General features: G+C 36.6%; 1 protein-coding gene and 1 pseudogene across 2 annotated transcripts; one reads left to right on the top strand and one right to left on the bottom strand.

The window, feature by feature from the left end:
• The first annotated feature begins 1,523 nt into the window (after positions 1–1,523).
• On the top strand, positions 1,524–7,282 carry LOC107759950 (putative polyamine transporter At1g31830). 2 transcript variants are annotated; one of them, XM_016577970.2, is made up of 2 exons: positions 1,524–1,989; positions 5,459–7,282. In XM_016577970.2, exons 1-2 carry the CDS (start codon positions 1,765–1,767, stop codon positions 6,890–6,892), a joined length of 1,659 nt encoding a protein of 552 aa, XP_016433456.1. In that variant the 5' UTR covers positions 1,524–1,764; the 3' UTR covers positions 6,893–7,282. The 2 variants fall into 2 exon arrangements, with proteins under 2 accessions (XP_016433456.1, XP_016433463.1); XM_016577977.2 differs by lacking the exon at positions 1,524–1,989 and adding an exon at positions 4,515–4,733.
• Positions 7,283–7,992: 710 nt separating this feature from the next.
• Positions 7,993–8,708, bottom strand: LOC107759941 (zeatin O-xylosyltransferase-like; annotated as a pseudogene).
• Positions 8,709–21,657: the final 12,949 nt, after the last annotated feature.

Below are 21,657 nucleotides of genomic sequence, written 5' to 3'. Positions count from 1 at the left end.
AAGCATCTCGCACTCACGCATGTTCCAAGGAAGGACAGCATCCCCAGGGGTGTTATATAGTCAACTTACCGAAATACAAGTATTAGTAACTGTTTCCATGACTCAAACTCGTGACATATATGTTATACATAAACAACTTTATCGTTGCTCCAAGCAGCGATCATGAGCTCGGAGCCATCCTTGTATCCACTAAGAGCTTTAAGGATATTAATTAAGATTCAATATTGCAGATTTTGAGCTTTACACTAGAAGATCGCGATTCAACAGACCGTGACACGACACGTGCGGTGCGACTGAGGCTACATTTTGCAAAATTGATCAAAGGCTGATTGGCCATATTTGTAATCAGTATTAGCTATTGTGGTCATATTTGTAATTATTGACAGAGGCGAATTCATGATTTAAACTTTATGGATTCAACACCTAAGGTTATTAGTATTGAACTCATTATATCCTTAAAATTATGGGTTCATACCTATAATTTATTGCGATTTTAGTGATATTTTGCACATAAACTTATGTTCCACGTTGAAGTTATGAGTTCAATTGACCCGATGTTATAGGGCTACATCCGCCCTTGATTAGTGATAGCTACTATAAATAGCACGTATAACTTTTATATGATTTTTTTAAAATAAAAAAATATATTCATTGACATGTTATATATTATACGCGTAACACACGTACTCTAAATACTAGTTCTATTAATAATTGATGAATCCGGTTTGATTTCCGAGGACTTCAAAACAACGCCTCATTCTCACCTATTTTATTTCCAAAAACACCCCACCATACGCCCACAATTGGAGCAGAAATAGACAATCATACAGCTTGTTTATGATAAGATTGGTTCAATTTCAGTTCACATACACATATATTATTAAATTATAATAATGAAAAAGAAAGGAACAATCAAATAAATTATTGTATATGGAATTCCCTACATGAATATAGTCTGATTATGACATACCATGCCTTTGACTTCTTGCCTCTATTTGGAAACTAGAAAGAATGACACATCTTCCTAATAATTCCCTTTTTGAACCTATATCTTCTAACATGAAAACTCATCAAAATATAGTATATTCCTTCTCCTTTTATTTTATGCGTCACTATTTATTTATTAATTCATTTAAAAAGATATTAATATATTTCTATCTTTGAAAATAATTTTATGTTGAATGTCTTACTTTACTTTTAATGGCATTTTTTTAGCAACATATATATAAAAAAGGACAATTCGATGCGCAAAGTATTTTGCGTTCATGTAGGGTCCCGAAAATGGTCACATCCCAAATAATTTAATGTACATAACCTACCCTAATACAAGCATTAATGGATATTTTCACAGCTCGAACCCGTAATGTATAAGTCATACATAGACAACTATTACTCCAAGGCTCCCTTCAAATATATACCTCATAATATGTTTAAAATTATAAATTTCGAAAAAATTCTTTATTTTTTTTGAACTCCGTTTTTTGAAACACATGTATATATAAAGAAGCTAAATGAACAAATCCCATCAAACTCTTAAATCAACCCTCACTCACTCAATATATTTTGTCACTTTCTCATCCCAACAACCCTCTCCAAATTCCTTCTTATAGCTTAATCTTTTAGCAGTAACCATGAAAATATCACAAATATAATATCCTCTTCTTTCTTTCTGTTTTATTTCACTCTCAACTAAGAATTCATATAAACTTCCTCATTTTCTTGATTTATTTTATCATCCGTGTAGCTTTTTTTTATTGTTTACAAATGGTGCCAACAAGTTCAGAAACTGTTCAAAACAGTAAAACTAAATCCTCCATTGAAGTTCCCAATGCTCAACAGAAAGTTGAAGTTTCAATAACTGAAAAGAAAATTTCTGCTCCCTCTTCCCCAGCTTCTGCTAATGGTGAAACAGCACAAACTGAAACTTTATCAGCTTCTGCTGCTACTGATAATAAAGCTTTACAGAATTCTCAGAATGGTGATGATCAGGTAATTTATCTATTATCCGTGTATTTAACATGTCACATTCAATCAAGGGGTGTCAATTTGTCGGAAAATCACATTGTATTGTTAGATAATTTCATTTGTTTTACGTATATTTATTATATACGTTGAATCCCTTTGACTTTTTGATATTTAATTTTTTATATTTTGACATTCTTTAGTGAAAAATTTTGGTCCCACCACTTGTAGCAAAGTTACTAATTTCACTTTTTATGAACGATTGTATTTAGTTATCTTTTAAGTTGATTATTTTGTCCGTATATATTGGAAGAGAGCCTTGGTGTAATTGATAAAATTGCTGTCATGTGATCGGGAGGTCACGGGTTCATGCCGTGGAAACAGCCTCTTGCAGAAATACATAATAAGTCCGCGTATAATAGATCCTTGTGCCCCTGCCCTTTTCCAACCCTGCACATAGCGGGAGTTTAATGAACCGGGTTACTCTTAGATCTTGTCAGTATATAAAATGTTCATCTTTATTCATGTGAATTTTTCATTAGCATGTATTTCCAAGCTAAAGTGATGCTTTTTACAACAGTTTCCGTGAACTCCAGCTGTTAAAGGCAGCCTTAGATTGTTTTTTTAAATTAATTTAGTATTTAAGAGAAATGATTGTATACCATAAGCACCAGGATAAGAATACAAGCTACCTAAATTAAGAATGTCTAGGAATTTAAAACCTTTCTTGAAATATTTTTGATTCTCTTATTTTGTCGTATGGAATTTACTTTTTGCCTTTTTACATAATCAAAATAAAATTAGGTACAAGTTAAACTTGTTTAAATTGCATTTGCCTTTTTACATTTCCAAAAAATGCTTCTTACGTACATCTTGGTTATAATCTAGGTGCATTTTTTAAAGTAAACTCAAGACGTGTTGATATAATAAAACAGTGAGAACTGTCCGATAAGTTTCTTTATTTCCTCATAAGAATTCTTCTTATTTAATTGTACGAGTCTAACTTCTATACTGACAATAATATAAATATATTTTTACATTATTAATTTACTTAAAAAATAATTATAGATAAATGTTCATAATAAATAGAAGTTAGTAATATTGAAAGTAAAATATATAACCTACTACAATATGCTAAACATACTTATTAGGCGTTTGGGCATAAAAATTATAATTTTTTTTTAAAAAGTAATATTTGGAGTTAAATTAAAAAATAGTATTTGAAATTTGAAATTATGTCTTGACATGCATTTTACTTGAAAAAATATTGTAGTTTTCCCCGGGGGAAAATTTTTTTTTTGAATTTTTTGAAAAAATGGTCTTTTGAAAAACTCATTCGAAAAAAAAAATTAAAAACTTACAAAATTTCATAGACAAACATATTTTTTAAAAAAAAAATGGAAAAAGAAATTTTTTTTTTATGGACAAACGGGGCACGAAAGTATTAAAACATGAGATATGTTTTTCTTCTTGTTTGTGTTGTGTGTTGTTGGGGTGTGTGGTGGGGTTTACATGTTGGTTGGAAAAGGAAAGAGTTGTATTTTCAGCACGCCTCAATGAGTACAAAATCTAAAGACAGACTACTTTTGACGAAATAATGAAAAAGAAAAAAAAAACACATACAGAGACATAAAATATTATAACAAATTATTGGACATATATTGCCGCATGCATTCTTGACATAGTTTACCTTTTAAAACAATAATGACAACCAGTATAAGTAGCATTAGTAATGAGTGTTATCGAAAACTATAGTTTCAATGTTTTATCTAGCTTTTGAATTAGTGCAATATAAAATGTAACTTCTTAAAAATTGGAGTGGGGATAGTAATAATTTTCCCAAGTATAACAATCAAAAGTGCATATTTTCAATTTATTGTAAGAAATGTGCTTAACTAGATATAATAGGATCAAAATTAGAATTTCTCCATATATCAAGACTAAAAACGTAATTTTTCCAAAATTTTTAGAATCATTTTATGTCTATTTTTTGGGGGAAAAAAAAGGAGAGAAATAGCCTGATTTACGATCGGTAATTAAAAAATAGTCAAAATTTTAAAAGTAATCGAAATTTAGCCAATTTTTCGTATAAAGATAAAATTTGAACAAAAATATCCTTAAAATGCAGAAAAATTTCAGCACAATATGTTTTCAAAATTTTTACATATGAGATTCCAGCATAATGTGTCGGAATTTCATAATGTGTTGAAATTCAAACATAATATGTTGGAAACTTAAACGCATGAACTCCATACTCGAGCATATTATGCTTAAACTCTCTGTGTTGCAGCTAGAATATTTTTGTCCAGATTTTATCTCCGCCTAAAATAGTGACTATTTATCAATAACTTTACAAATACTGATTATTTTTCGATTACCGATTCGAAAGCTGACTGTCCCATTCTATTTTCACAACTTTTTTCTCTACCTAGATCTTCCAGTAATCGCTCTTCCGTCTCTACTTTATCATTTATAAGTGTGCAAAATTTATACAAATTTGATTGAGAATATTTTCTTTTAAAAATATACTCATCTTTAAAGGGCGCAAAAAGTGAACAAGAAAAGACATTTTGGTAGTGGGTGACTGTGTATGCACTAAGCAGAAAAACAGACTGTTTTTGCCACAGGGCTTTCTGTTGGAGAACAAAATGCCTTTGATTATTTTCATCTCTATCTCTGCTCTCAACTTCTGCAACTTCTCAATCTCCTTAAAACCTTCATTCCCAGCAGAAGAACAGATTCAAGAATTAAAGTTCATGGATTCATAATAGGTATTATCCTACATTTAAAAAAAAAAATTATTTTCACATGTATACATAATTTTGAGTAGAAAATAATCCTTTGCATGTATGAAATGATATGATTGAAACAAAATGTGGTAAAGATTTTTTATGTAGCTTCAAGTAACATTTATTTTCAAAAAGTTGTGACATGATATTGATCTCTGAGTTGAGACAAAATATGGTAAAGATTGTTCCTTTAGTTGATTAGCTAAATGATTCTTTTAGTGTGCTGATTAGCACAGTAATGTTCCTTTGTTGTTATATGAAACTATTACTATTCAGAGAGTCAGAGGCACTAACCTCCCGCTATGCGCGAGGTCCGAAGATGGGTCGGACCACAAGGCTCTATGCCTTACCCTGCATTTCTGCAAAAGGCTGTTTCCACAGCTCAAACCCGTGACTTCCTGGTGGTCACATGGCATCAACTTTACCAGTTATGCCAAGGCTCTCCTCCTTTTCAGAGAGTCAGACTATTTTCTAAGAAAATTGAGATATTTTAGAAATATTTATTACTACAAAAATGTGGTTTGCACATTTTTTTTATGTAGCTTCAAGTTTTATTTCCTAAAGGTGGTGACATGATCTCTGAATTGAGACAAAGTTAGATGCTTTTTGATTCTCTTACTTTGAACACCATCAATTTTTTGGGTTAATTTAGTTGCAAAGAGATAGGATTTGTTTCTTATAATGTTACAATTTGATGCTAAATGCAGAAAGTAAGGGGAGAAGCCACAATTCCAATGGGGAATTACAATGATGCTGAGTACATAGGGATTAATGAAGTTGTATCTCCAAGGGCAAATGATCCTAGGAAACTTTCACTCTTGCCTCTAGTTTTTCTCATTTTCTATGAAGTATCAGGTGGTCCATTTGGTGTTGAGGATACTGTACAAGCAGCCGGTCCACTTCTTGCACTCGTCGGGTTCTTGGTTTTCCCGATCATATGGAGTATCCCTGAGGCACTGATCACAGCTGAATTAGGCACCATGTTCCCCGAAAATAGTGGCTATGTTGTTTGGGTTTCATCTGCTTTGGGTCCATTTTGGGGATTTCAACAAGGTTGGGTGAAATGGTTAAGTGGAGTCATTGATAATGCCCTTTACCCGGTTTTGTTTCTTGATTATCTTAAGTCAGGAATTCCTGCATTAGGTGGCGGACTTCCTAGAGTTATCGCGGTATTAGGCATTACTTTGGTTTTAACTTATATGAATTATAGGGGTTTAACTATTGTTGGATGGGTTGCTGTTATGCTCGGGATATTGTCGATCCTTCCTTTTGTCGTAATGGGGCTCATTTCTATTCCAAAACTAAGGCCAACGAGGTGGTTGGTGGCGGATGTGCATAACGTCGATTGGAACTTGTATTTAAACACTCTCTTTTGGAATCTAAATTATTGGGATTCGATTAGTACTCTCGTAGGAGAAGTGCATAACCCGAAGAAAACTCTGCCTAAGGCTCTTTTTTATGCTGTGATTCTAGTCGTTTTATCATACTTTTTCCCCCTATTAGTTGGTACCGGAGCTGTTCCACTCGAGCGTGACTTGTGGACGGATGGTTATTTCTCAGATATTGCGAAAATACTTGGTGGGGTCTGGCTAAGATGGTGGATTCAAGGGGCTGCTGCATTGTCAAATATGGGGACGTTTGTGGCCGAGATGAGCAGCGACTCATTTCAGCTACTTGGTATGGCCGAGAGAGGGATGCTACCCGAGTTCTTTGCGAAGAGATCACGTTATGGAACACCTCTAGTCGGTATCCTCTTCTCAGCTTTTGGTGTGATTTTACTTTCATGGATGAGCTTTCAAGAGATTGTAGCTGCAGAAAATTTCTTATATTGCTTTGGAATGATCTTGGAATTCATAGCATTCGTACGATTAAGGATAAAGTTCCCAAATGCATCGCGTCCATTCAAGATACCTGGGGGAACAGTCGGAGCCATCCTACTGTGTATTCCTCCGACCATACTCATTGGTGTCGTTTTGGCATTTTCTTCAGTTAAAGTCATGATTATAAGCCTTGCTGCTGTTGCAATCGGGTTGGTGATGCAACCGTGTCTTAAGCGCATTGAGAAGAAGAGATGGTTGAAGTTCTCCATTAGTTCTGATCTTCCCGACATTCATCACGATACTGGAGCATTACTTCATTGATTCTCATATGTCGTAGCTTTATAGCATACGACTCCTCTACTAACAGGACATAGCAGCAGCTGCATGGAATCCAGAATATATATGGAGCGCGCGCATAGATAAAAGAGATGTTTCACAAGGTAGCTTTTTAATCTTGTAATCTTGTGTTTGCCCTGATCCTAGGCCTTTTTTTAGGCGATTGCATTAGAAACAGACGATGATATGGTTTCTCTTTTATATATGAAAAGTTGCAAAAAATGTCAACTTTATTTCTGCTCTCTTTTACTCTACTCCCTTTATCCAAAATGCATTTAAAGGATATCCATTCTCTTCTTATTCGAGAGTAACCTGTAAATGATTGTATCTACTGAATATTGGCATGCTTTTCTGAATATATTGAGCTTTCAGCTAGTCTTTTGTTGTCTGCTTAGTTAGGAAATTTTGTGAAGCAAGTTGTTCGCGACATGTTACAGTACTGATGTTGAAAAATAGGTCAAAGAACACTAAGATTACAGCTAATCACTAATCAATTACTAGTCCATAAGTCATATTTCTTTGCATCATAAAGATCAAATCAACAATCTTGAATGAAATGAGCTTTGCAAATTCTTGGATGAGACTTAAACAGTTTTCTCTGCCAGCAATATGATTCTTTCTTGTAAGTGGATCAGAGTTGGATAAGTTAAGATGTTTCTCTTTTTCTGATCGTCAGTCATGTTTAAACTTCTTTATCACATTATTTTCACTGCCTTTAGAGTGGGTACCGTTGAACAATCTAGAAAGGCGATTACTTAATGTCATTGGTCGGGTGTAGCCTAACGGTCCATGAAGTGGATGAAAACTATGGGAGACTAGAGTTCAAATCCCAAAGAAACAGAAAACTTAAGTGAGTAAAGTTGGTACATGTGCTAGTGAGAGGTAGCAGGTATTGCTGGAATGGTTAAGGTGTGCGCAAACTTGCCGGTAGACCACCATCATATAAACTTGAACTCGAATAGTTGAGTTCAAGTTGTCATTTTAAGGATCTTCACTTTAATATATATATATATATATATATATATATATATATATATATTAGAGACAAAATAAAATAAGGATGCAATCACAAGTCTAAAGAGTATCTATCTTGTGATATGCGCAACAAAAGACTCCAACTCCATTCGAAAAGCACCTCCTTTCTGTGTCGATTGTCTTACAGCTTCTCCTTTCCTAATCACATCACCTTCTTCTGATGTCATTAACTTCCTCACAACATTCAGTGACAAGCACATCGTTTCTCCCACTCCCTAACAGCCAGGCCTATTTTCAATTTTTCTGTCACCAAGAAACTGTTTTTCTGTTGGTCATAGTGCATAGGCCAAGCAGCTATTGGGACTCCCAAAGTAATGCTCTCTATGCACTAATTCCAACCACAATGACTCAAAAACCCGCCAGTGGACGGATGAGCCAAGATTTCAGGTTGGGGTGCCCATTCTAGAACCACTAAGCCCACCCCTTTCGCTCTTTCCTCAAACCCTTCTGGCAACTTAAGTTTTTTAAATTTGCCAGTATTATCAACTTCATCTGTATATCTCAACACCCATATAAAGTTCTGTTTGCTTAGCTCTAATCCCATTGCGAGCTCCTTGATTTGTTCATCAGAAAATGAAGTAGTTGTCCCAAAAGATACATAAAGAACTGATTTTGGAGGTTGTTTGTTTAGCCATTCCAAACAGTACTCATTTTTCTTATTGTATGGTAGTAGTTTAATAGGAAGAATAGGTCCAATTGCCCATTGTTTCATGTTTTGTGTACTTGCAAGTTGTGCCATCAAGTCAATAAAAGTACTACTACCTTCAATTACATATCGAAACTAGAAATGCAAAGGAAGATATAGGATTCTGTATTGGGCAGGGGTGGCATGTGGGTCGGGCCCGGTCCTAAATGGACTTCGTGGGCCTGGTCCTAAGTGGGTCGGTCCTAAGCGGTCCCGGGTTTCGCGGGCTTCTCGTTGGAACCGGTCTGGGACCGAGACCACGAACTAGCGGTCCCGTGTTAAGTGGGCCGGTCCCGGGCCTAAGCAGGCCCAAATGGTCCTAAGCGGGCCTAAGTGGGCCCAACAGAAAATTTCTATTTTAAAATTATTTTTATACAAGTTAGAGAAAAAAAATGGTAATAAAAATATCTAAGGCAATTCCTAGTAAATTATATTATAGAATTGTCACCTAAATTTTTTAATTCAAATTTAAAGACAAAAATATTGTAAAGAGATATTCAAAGCAATGCGTTATAATATATATACTATACTATACTATATATACATCTTAAGATATATAAGCTATATTCGATTTACTATATATACATCTTAAGATTTATACATTAATATTCGATTTATATACTATATATACATCTTAAGATATATATATATATATATATACTAAATATACATCTTACTATATTAAGATGTATATATAGTATATCGTAAGATGTATACTATCGAATATGACTTATATACTATGTATATAGTAAGAGTAGGGGCAGTAACAGGAGGGTCAGACGGGGGATCATTTGGATTATTATTAGTTGGGTTAACTTCAGGAGCAGGACTAGTGGGTGTATCGTCATCCGGTTGCATTTCATCAAAATCTATTTCTTCATCATCATTTTCATTAATAGTTGGATTACCATAAAGAGCATTCATATATTCATGGTTTAATTGTTCACCGGGTGCAATATTATGGCAAAATTGACTCTCGGTAAATTGTAATAAACTATTATCGCTATCAAGATAGCAGGTGTAGGACGGGTAACAGGTTTTGGCCGGGGAGCCGGGGAAAGTGGAGGAGGAACAGATTGGCCACTAGATTCACTATTCTTGAATTTTTCCTTATTTTTCTAAATATTGTTTTTAGGGAATAAGCCATCTTAATTAATCAAGCAAAGTAAATAAAACAAACAAAACTATAATATTAAAACTTAAGAGTTGGAACGAGTTTACCGAATTGACAAACAACTTGTGGAAAAATAATTATCGTTGAAGACTTCAATTCACCAACTTCACAATTTTGCACAAATTGTAACAATTAAGTAAGCAATTATAGAAGAATATTAGAGAGAGATTGAGAGAGATTGATGATTTTGTGAGAAAAATAAAAGAATGAGGGGGTATTTATAGTTGAAAATAGGGAAAAAGTATAATTATAAAAAGTTTGGGGTTAAAACAAAATTTGGGGGGTTAAATGGCTATTTTGCAAATAGCCAACGACTATTTTGGCAGACCAAACGACTAGTTTTTAAATGGCCAAACGGTCAAATTATTTTTTTTTTAAATTATCCGTTGGGCCCGTTTAGGACCGTTTAGGACCGCTTGAACCGGCCCACTTCTGAGCCGGTCCCGGTCCTAAACGGTCCCGGTCTCACGGGCCTCCCCTATGAGACCGGCCCACTACCCGGCCCACCACCCCACGGTCCCGGTCCTATCCGGTTAGGACCGTTTAGGCCCACCGCACATGTGGGCTTGCGATCCTGGGCCAGTCCCGGTCCTAACCGGCCCACTAGCCACCCCTAGTATTGGGAAAGGAAGAAAAATCTTGAACATTATAGGACATTAAGAAATCATGAACAATGAAAAATTAGAGATTTGGGAAAAATTGAGGGTTTTTGCAAATTGCGGATTACACCTCAAATTGTGGTCGGATTTCAAAACTAATTACATAATCGGGCTCGAGGGTGAATGGTAAATAGATTTTGGTCCGAATTTCGGGTTTTGATCAAGCGGGTCCGGGGTTGACTTTTGGAAAAAAGTGTAAAGATCTTAACTTTACGTATTGCAATTTAATTCCGTAGCATTATTTGATGTTATTGACTCGATTTTGGTTAGATTCGATTGGTTTGGAGGCGGAATTTAGAGGAAAGGCCCCGATAGAGCTTTGATTTGCTTGCGGAGCGAGGTAAGTGTTGGGTTTAACCTTGATTTGAGGGAATTAGGAACCCATGAGCTATGTGCTATGTGAAATTCATGTGTAGTGGTGTATATGCGAGGTGACGACTGTATATACGCCGCCAAAATACTTGTTTCCCTACTTTTTCGTATTTCATTAATTATTTCATTCCATGTTTTAACTATTACATGCTTTAAATGCTTCACATGCCTTTAGTTGTTACTTGTCATTTATTATTCTCGTGTTAAAAATGTTACATTCTCTCGTTCTTCATGATTAACTGCTACTTGATTTAATTGACTTACTTGTACCCATTAGTTGTCATTTATTTGACTTGTCTTACTGCTTAGTATTATTCATAGCGAATTCTTAATTTGTGACGAGATTTCCTTTCTGGTTCTGCTTCATATCCGTTAATCGTAGAGATTTTTGTGATTCAAGTTGTTAAATTGATCGCACTTATTGATTTATTTATAATGTACGGTGGGATCGGGTTGCGCGCCGCAACATGTGAAATGAGGATTGATTGATATTGTGAAATAAGGGAGCATTTATATTGATACGATGGGACCGGGTTGCACGTCGCAACATGTGAAATAAGGGTGGATTGATATGGTGAAATAAGGGTGAATTATGATATTGATTCTGATTATATGGTGTGATTGGGTTGCACACCGCAACATATATTTACTTATTATTATTGACATTTATATGGTGGGATAAGGGAGGATAGTGTTGTACAGTGGGATCGGGTTGCACACCACAATAATTTATGTGTTTCTATTCCTTATTGTATTGTGTTGGCTTCGGTTCTTTCATACGAGACTCTAAGGATTGGTATTTCTGGCATTTACTGGTTTTCTTCGAGGATTGAGTTATTTTCATGAGTTAACTGCCTTATTTCATTTCCGTATTTTCCTTTACTGTCATTAATTTATACTACGTATAGGTTTTTGTAAGTGATATGCCTTAACCTCATCTCTACTTCGTCGAGGTTAGGTTCGATACTTACAGAGTACATGTGGTCGGTTGTACTCATACTACACTCTGCACTTCTTGTACAGATTTTGGAGTTGGTCCTAGCGGCGGTCAGTAGATTGCTCAAGTTGACTATTAGTATGGAGACTTAAGGTACAGTTGCTCGGCGTTCGCAACCCTCAAGTCCCTTTCTACTTTATCCTAGTTGTGTATTTTTTTTTCAAACAACTTTACTTTTATTCAGATCTTTATCTGTAGTATTCTAGTAGCTTGTGCACTTGTAACACCGGATTCAGGGATGTATTAGATATTTCAGTTGTAATGGTTTTTCACACTTTACTTCAAATTTATTTTAGTTATTTCGGTTTCTTTATTATTATTATTATTATTATTATTATTATTATTATTATTATTATTATTATTATTATTATTATTATTATTATTATTATTATTATTATTATTATTATTATTATTATTATTTAATTTGAACTGTTAAAAGATAATATTATTCTAACGTTGGCTTGCCTAGCAAGTGAAATGTTATGCGCCATCACGGTCCCGAGGGTGAGATTTCCGGGTCATGATAATTTTAAAAAGGAAATATTTAATAAAAAAGATTTAGTTAATTTTAAAAGTCCTAAAAATTAGAAATATAATGAAATGTCAAGTTTGTCTAATGTGAAATCTATTTTTTAAGGGTAAAAAAGACGAATAATATTTCTCTAAGGGTCTTCATGTTTTAATATAATATAGATAGATAGATACAACAACAACAACCCAGTAAAATCCCACTAATGGGGTCTGGAGAGGGTAGCGTGTACGCAGACCTTACCCCTACCTCGAAGGAGTAGAGAGGTTGTTTCCGAAAGACCCTCGGCTCAAGAAAACAAAAAGACGAAAGGAGACAATATTAGTATCACTACATCAATCATAAGAAAAATTAGAACACCATGAAATCCAGAAGAAAGATGCAAAGCAAAAGCTTTGCGATAGCTAGTAAATAGGTCTTGCACTGAAAAACGAAATAGTAAGACACAACATTGTCACTAGCTATCTTAGACAAAACCCCTACCTGGCTAGTCCCACAATGGTACGAAGTAAGGCAAGACTCAACTACCTCCTAACCTACAACCCTAATACTCGACCTCCACATCTTCCTATCAAGTGTCATGTCCTCGGAAATCTGGAGCCTCGCCATATCCTGCATGATCACCTCTCCCCAATATTTCTTAGGCCGCCCTCTACCTCTTCTCGTGCCCTCCACAACCAGCCGCTCACACCTCCGTACTGGAGCATCTGGGCTTCTTCTCTAAACATGTCCGAACCATCTAAGCCTCGCTTCCCGCATCTTGTCATCAATGAGAGCCACGTACACCTTCTCCCGAATATCATCATTCCTAATCTTATCTATCCTAGTGTACCCGCACATCCACCTCAACATCCTCATTTCTACTACTTTCATCTTTTGGATATGTGAGTTCTTAACGGGCCAACACTCAGCCTCTCCCCCCCTCCCATACATCATGGTCGGTCTAACCACCGCTATATAAAACTCACCTTTGAGTATTGGTGGTATTCTCTTGTCACACGAGACTTCAGATGCTAACCTCTACTTCATCCATCCTACCCCAATTCGGTGTGTGACATCCTCGTCGATCTCCCCTCCCCCTTGATAACCGAATCAAGGTACTTGAAGTTGCCTCTACTCGGGATGACCTGTGATTCAAGCCTCACATCCACGCCCACTTCCACTGGACAAGGTTTTCCAGCTCGGAATACTTTTTTAGGTTTTCTTCCTTTGTGGAAAATAATTTCTTTTCTAACTATTTCACTTTCTACACTATCCTCCAAAAATGAAGCGGTAATGTATTAAACAAAAAAGAAAGAAGTGAATTTTTACACTAGTATTCGGAAGTTCTAAGTGAGATTATACTTGGTATATTATAGTTGTTGTAATATGGGAAAAAGTTAAATGGAATAAGTATTTATAATAATTGACGTGTGATAAACGTGCAGTGTCTTTTATATAAAAAAAATATTTGTTCTATGTCTTAAACTGTCTTTCCTTTGTGAGGTCAAACAGATTTTCATTCACCAATTTTTATTAGTCATTGCTATAGAAAATTCAACTTGCTATAATGGTGATTAGTAATAGTAATTTCGTAAAACAAATCACATTATCAAGTTCATGTACAAAAATGAGAAAAAAATATGTAATATTTTCCAAAAAAGGGAGGTGTTATTCATATTAACTTTTTGTACTTCAATTACTATTCTTAGTATGAAATTTATAACTGACGTGAGACCACGTGCAATGCACGTGTCCAATGACTACTTTGTCCAATGACTACTTTTTATATACGAAATATCTTCTTTCTTACCTTCTCTCCCAAAGCTATTCGTCTTCGGCCTTCAACATTCGTAATGCCCTTGTAGGTGCAACTAACATTTTTAGGGGGGACTTTTGTCTCGCTTTCAACTTTTTTTGATGTTGCTTGAGTATCTTCTTGGTCTTCTTTCTGCAGAGCAGTGTGATATTTTGGGAGAGGGGGGCTAATTTGGAAGAAAGTTGAGTTTCAGTTGTTCAATATGGTTTAGAGGTAGCATTTATAGTTTCTTTAATATAGAAATTTAATTTCAAGATACTTTTGCGAAAGGACGAGCACGACTGAAGTGGCTATACATACAAATCTATTTACGGATCTATATGCTTCAATTGGAATTGCAAGTTCCATAATAGGTGGTTGGAATTCCTATGTGTCAATGTGTATGGAAAGTTCACTAGACTTTGTCTAAAGCAATCAAGAATCATGCTTCCATATTTGTAATTGCAATTAACGCATACGCTTATGTATCATGGCCCGAAATTTTCACCTTCGGGATCATGATAACGCCTAACATTTCACTTGATAGGCAAGCCAATGTTAGAATAATTTAAACCATTTTTTATAGTCCATTTTAATTAATTAATAAAGAAATCAAACAACTGGAAAAAATAATGTCTGAATTAAAGGGAACAATCCAAAATAATAACGATGTCTAAATACCAACCCAGAACTGGAGTCACAAGTGCACGATCTTCTAGAATAATACAAACAAGGGTCTGAATAAAAATAAAGTTGTCTGAAAGAACGCACACAACAAAAATAAAGTAGAAGGGGACTTCAGAGCTGCGAACGCCGTGCAACTATACCTCAAGTCTCCACTGATAGCTGAATCCGAGCAAAATCTACAGTACAACGCTAGGACCAACTCCGAAATCTGCACAAGAAATACAGAGTGTAGTATGAATACAACCGACCCCATGTACTCTGTAAGTTTCGAGCCTAACCTCGACGAAGTAGTGACGAGGCTAAGACAAGTCACTTACATTAACCTGTACGCAATAATAATAATAATAATAACATGAATAGAAGTAAGACATGTAAATCATATCAATAATTGAAATTACTTCAGCAGTCACAACCAATTATTTCTTTTCTCATTCTGTTATGGCATGCAACATGTTCCCCTAATATAATCCTTCAATTAAATTCCGTTGCGGCGTGCAACCCGCTCTAAAAATATAAAATTAAAATATATTCCGTTGCAGCGTGCAACCCAATCTCCCAATATATTTATTTTCATCTCCGTTGCGGCGTGCAACCCCGCTCCAACAATATAATTTAACAACTCTTAAATGTAATAAAAATATTCCAATAAATACCATATTCAATAAGAAATTATTAGAAAACAAAGTATACAATATTTATAAATTATTTAGAAAATAAGTAATGACAAGTAGCAATTAATTGTGGAAATCAGGGAGAAAATAGGTAATTTAATATCTAATATACTAAATGTCAAGTAGCAATTAAGTCACATAAGTCAAATAAGCAATGTAATAATTATTGCATGAATTCAAGACTTAATATTTGACGAGGAATATGAGAGAAACAATTAATATAATAATTAACTCATGATAAAGAAAATAATTTTTGATTTTCAGATAAATATGCAAACAATCAATTTGACGACGTATAGGCACTCGTCACCTTGTATATATATCGTTACAAATAAAATTAACTTAACAAATAATTTAAGGGTTCTATTCTCTCATGTAAACGTTAACCACGATACTTACCTTGTTCCGCAATTTCAAATGATCACTCGACCACAACGTTTTCTTTCGAATTATTTTCCAAACCAATCAAACCTAGCAAATTATTTACCAACAATTCAATTTGAGCTTTATAAATTATTCACAATTCGAAAGAGACTTAATTTAAGTCATTTTTGGAAAAGTCAATGTGGGACCTACTTTTTGGAACCCGACGAAAAATCATGATATCCGAACACCCGTTCCAATACGAGTTCAACCATACAAAAATTATCGAATTTCGATATCGGATTGCCCTTCGAATCCTAAAATTATAGTTTATGAAGTTTGTATAATTTTACCCAAATTTCAATCTCAAAATGCTAATTGAATGATGAAAATAATAATATATTCATGTATATTAACCAAATCCGAGTTAGAATCACTTACACTGATGAATTTCTTGAAAAACCCACAAAAAATAGCCACAAATCGAGCTCTCTAGGTCCAAAATTGAAAAATGAGATGAAACCCTCATTTATATGGTACCACATATGATCTCCCAATGTGCTGACCGCATATTTTTTTGTGCAGTCCACACATCCCACGTTCTGCGGCCGCAATCCAAATTGTACGGCCACACTTCATCAGCTCTACACTACCAGGCTTCAGTTAATAGACCATAACTTTCTTTACAAATATCCAAATTATTAAACGTATATCTTTCTAGAAACTAGACTCAAAGAGATACAACTTTTGTTTTTGAATCATCTACATATTCTTTGTAAATTAAAAGATATAAGCTTCCGAAGTCGGACTATCGAACCTGCAGAATCTCCTTTCTGCGGCCGCGAGAGGAATTCTGCGGACCACACAATTTCAACTGCGGTCTGCACAATTACCACTCCCTCCGCACTTTGGGAGTTTAAGGCCGCACATCGGCACTCCAAAATGTGCCCTCGCACTTCAACTGTTCCAAAATATCATCAGAGTGCCCGAAATACCCAAACTCATTCAAAACTCACCCCGAAACTCACCCAAGCCACTCAGGACCCTGTTCAAATATACCAACCAATTCTGTAACATAACGAGAACCTACTCGAAGTCTCAAATCACGTCAAACAATATCAAAACTATAATTCGCACCTCGATTCAGACTTATGAGTTTATAAAATTTTCAATTCTATAACTCATGCCGAAATATGTCAATTCAATCCGGAATAATCTCAAATTTTGTATGTTAGTCCAAAATGACATAACAGAGCTATTCCAACTCTCGGAATCTCAATCCGAGTTCAATATCGATAAAGTCAAATTCACGGTCTAACTTTAAAAATCTTTATCCTTTAGATTTCTAGTTTTCGTTAAATGACGATAATTTGAGCTAGGGACCTCCGAATTCGATTCCGGGCATACGCCCAAGTTCCAAATCACGATACAAACCTACCGGAACTGAAAAAATACCGGTTTGGGTCTCTTTTCTCAAAACATTGACCGAAGTCAACTCAATTGAGTTTTAAAGCTCTATTTCATATTTCATTCAATTTTTCACATAAAAAACTTTATGAAAAAATTTACGGACTGTGCGCGCAAGTCGAGGAATAATGAAAGGTGCTATTTGAGATTTTAGAACACAAAAATAACTACTAAATTTAAAGATGACCTTTCGGGTCATCACTTTCTTCACCTCTAAAATAAATTGAGCTAGTGAAAAGGTGTGGATATCTACCCCGTATGTCCGACTCGGACTCCCAAGTAGCTGCCTCAATCGACTAACCTCTCCATTGTACCTGAACTGAAGGATAACTCTTATACCTCAACTGTCGTACCTGCCAGGCTAGAATATCTACTGGCTCCTCTTCATAAGTCAAATCCTTGTCCAATTGGACAGTGCTGAAATCTAACACACGGGACAGATCACCATGATATTTTTGGAGCATAGACACATTAAACATTGGATGAACTGCTGATAAATTAGGTGGTAATGCAAGCATGTAGGCTACTTCACCCAACATTTCAAGAATTTTAAAGGGCCCAATATACCTAGGTCTCAATTTGCCCTTCTTGCGAATCTCATTACACCTTTCATAGGTGAAACCCGGAGCAATACTCTTTCTCCAACCATGAATGCGATATCACAAACTTTATGGTCGGCATAACTCTTTTGCCTAGACTGAGCTGTGCGAAGTCGATCCTGAATAATCTTGACCTTATCCAAGGCATCCTGTACCAAATCGGTACCCAATAACCGAGCCTCTCCCGGTTCAAACCAGCCAACTGGCGAATGACACCGCCTCCCGTATAATGCTTCATATGGAGCCATCTGAATGCTCGACCGGTAGCTGTTATTATAGGCAAACTTCGCAAGTGGCAAGAACGAATCCCAAGAACCTCCAAAGTCTATAACACAAGCACGAAACATATCTTCCAATATCTGAATAGTGCGCTCTGACTGCCTGTCTGTCTGTGAATGAAATGATGTACTCAACTCAACCCGCATGCCTAACTCACGTTGTACAGCCCTCAAGAAGTGCGAGGTGAACTCTGTACCTCGATCAGAAATGATAGACACGGGAACACTGTGAAGGCGGACAATCTCGCGGATGTAAATCTCCGCTAACCGCTATGAAGAATATGTAACTGCTACTGGAATGAAATGTGCTGACTTGGTCAACCTGTCCACAATGACCCATACTGCATCGAACTTTCTCTGAGTCTGTGGGAGCCCAACAACAAAATCCATAGTGATACACTCCCACTTCCACTCAGGAATTTCTAACTTCTGAAGTAAACCACTAGGTCTCTGGTGCTCATACTTGACTTGTTGAAAATTTAGACAACGAGTTACATATGCAACTATATACTTTTTCATTATCCTCCATCAATAATGTTGCCGCAAATCTTGATATATTTTGGCGGCACCTGGATGAATAGAATACCGGGAACTGTAGGCTTCTTCAAGAATTAATTCACGAAGCCCATCCACATTAGGCACACAAACATGACCTTGCATTCGCAGAACTACATATTCCCCACAACAACCTTCTTGGCACCACCGTGCCAAACCGTGTCTTTAAGGACAAACAAATGAGGATCATCATATTGCCACTCTCTGATGCGCTCATATAAAGAAGACTGAGCGACTGTGCAAGCTAGAACCCGGCTGGGATCTGAAACATCTAACCTTACGAATTGATTGGTCAAAGTCTGAACATCTGCCGCTAATGGCCTCTCACCAACTGGAATATATGTAAGGTTGCCCATCCTCACAGCCTTTCTACTTAATGCATCGGCCACCACATTGGCCTTTCCGGGGTGATACAAAATGGTGATGTCATAGTCTTTCAATAACTCCAACCATCATCTATGCCTAAAATTGAGATATTTTTGTTTGAACAAATACTGTAAACTACGATGATCAGTAAATACCTCACACGAGACACCGTAAAGGTAATGCCTCCAAATCTTCAGCACATGAACAATGGCTACCAATTCTAAGTCATGAACAAGATAATTCTCCTCGTGAACTTTCAATTGTCGCGACACGTATGCAATCACCCTGCCATCTTGCATTAATACTGCACCAAGCCCAATGCGAGATGCATCATAATATACCGTATAAGATCCTGAACATGTGGGAAATACTAACACTGGCGCCGTAGTTAAAGCAGTCTTGAGCTTCTGAAAGTTCAACTCACACTCGTCTGACCATCTGAATAGGGCACCCTTCTGGTTCAATTTGGTCAATAGAGGTGCTATAGATGAAAACCCCTCCACAAACTGGCGATAATAACCTGCCAAACCCAAGAAACTCTAGATTTCTGTAGCTGAAGTAGGTCTAGGCCAATTCTGAACTGCCTCAATTTTCTTAGGATTCACTTTTATGCCTTATGCCATTACAACATACCCCTAAAAGTCAACTGAGTCTAACCAAAATTCGCATTTTGAAAATTTGGCATATAATTGATTATTCTTCAAAGTCTGAAGCACAGTCCGAAGATGCCGCTCATGCTCCTCTCGACTGCTAGAGTAAATCAAGATATCATCAATGAATACAACCACAAAAGGATCCAAATAGGGTTTGAATACCCAGTTCATCAAATCCATAAAATGTTGTTGGGGCATTTGTTAGGCCAAATGACATCACTAGGAATTCGTAATGCCTATACCGAGTCCGAAAAACTATTTTTGGAATATCGGATGCCCTAATCTTCAATTGATGGTAACCAGACCTCAAATCAATCTTTGAAAATACTTGGCATCATGAAGCTGATCGAATAAGTCATCAATTCTTGGCAACATATACTTGTTCTTGATAGTAGCCTTGTTCAACTGCCGATAATCTATACACATTCGCATTAAGCCATCTTTATTCTTTACAAATAACACTGGTGCACCCCAGGGCGATATGCTAGGTCTGATAAATCCCTGGTCAAGCAAGTCTTGTAATATCTCCTTCAATTCCTTTAGCTCCGGCGGAGCCATACGATATGGTAGAATAAAAGTGGGTTAGGTGCGATACAGAAGTCTATATCTCTGTTGGGCGGTATCCCTGGCAAATCTGCAGGAAATACATCTGGAAACTCACAGACAACTGGAACTGAATCCATAGAAGGAACTCCCGCGCTGGGATCGCGAATATAGACCAAATAATCTAGACACTCCTTTTCGACCATACACCGTGATTTTACGTAAGAGATAACCCTGCTGGTGGAATGGCCAGGAGTCACTTTCCACTCTATTCGAGGTAACCCCGGCATGGCTAAGGTCACCGTTTTGGCGTGACAATCCAATATAACATGATAAGGTGACAACCAATCCATACCCAATATGACATAAAAATCCACCATATCAAGAAGTATAAGATCCACGCTAGTCTCAAGACTCCCAATAGTAACTACACATGAACGATAGACATGATCTACCACAACAGAATCTCCCAATGGTATGGACACACATAACACTCAAAGAATCACGAGGCACACCCAAATATGAAGCAAAGTAGGAGGACACATAGGAATAAGTAGATCCTGGATCAAATAGAATTGAAGCATCTCTATGGCAAACTGGGACAATACCTATGATCACGTCATTGGATGACTCGGCCTCAGGCCTAGCTAGAAAAGCATAAAATCGGGGTTGGCCCCCACTAGTATGAACTATACCTCTAGGATAGGCCATAATTGGCTGGCCTCCACCTCTAATTGTCTGACTTCCACCTCTAGCAGTCTGACCTCCACCTCTAAAAGTCCGACCCATACCCCTAGCTGGTCGGGCTGGTGGTGGAGCAACTGGTGCCAGTATGATGGCACGAGAATCCTAATGAGATTTATTACTCAACAACTTAAGGCAATACCTCCTGATGTGACCAATGTTCCTACACTCATAACACCCATCCTGCTACCGTGGTTGCTGAAGCTGAAGCTGAAATTGACCCGAACGGGCCGGATAACCGTTGTAGTGACTCTGGAGTGGTGGTGCACTGATAGGAACTGAATAGGCATTAAATGCTGGCTGCCTAGAGTAAGTCATAGTAGGACCATGACTCCTTGAAGCACCGTGAGATGCCTGAAGTGCTGAATAAAATGGCATGGGAGGATGGCCCCTACCATAAGGACCCTTGCCTCTAGATGATGCGCCTCTGAAATTATCGGAATGACGGGGCCTCTTATCTAAAACTGTCCCTCTCTCTTGAGCACGAACTAACTCGATCCGTCTAGCAAAGTTCACGACTGTCTGGAAGGAAATATTACTCTTTGTCTCCTTGGCCATCTGAAGCCTGATAGTATAAGTAAGTCCATCGATGAATC

Source organism: Nicotiana tabacum, chromosome 15, assembly GCF_000715075.1.
Source record: "Nicotiana tabacum cultivar K326 chromosome 15, ASM71507v2, whole genome shotgun sequence".
Classification (NCBI taxonomy): Eukaryota; Viridiplantae; Streptophyta; class Magnoliopsida; order Solanales; family Solanaceae; genus Nicotiana; species Nicotiana tabacum.
The sequence above is the reverse complement of the archived record's forward strand: the minus strand, read 5'-3'. Positions and strand labels throughout refer to the sequence as shown.

Excerpts from the sequence above, each read along its gene's own strand:
- LOC107759950 (XM_016577970.2), top strand. The coding sequence starts at position 1,765 with ATGGTGCCAACAAGTTCAGAAACTGTTCAAAACAGTAAAACTAAATCC. Across the intron at positions 1,990-5,458 it reads CTCAGAATGGTGATGATCAG|AAAGTAAGGGGAGAAGCCAC; the intron begins GTAATTTATCTA and ends TGCTAAATGCAG.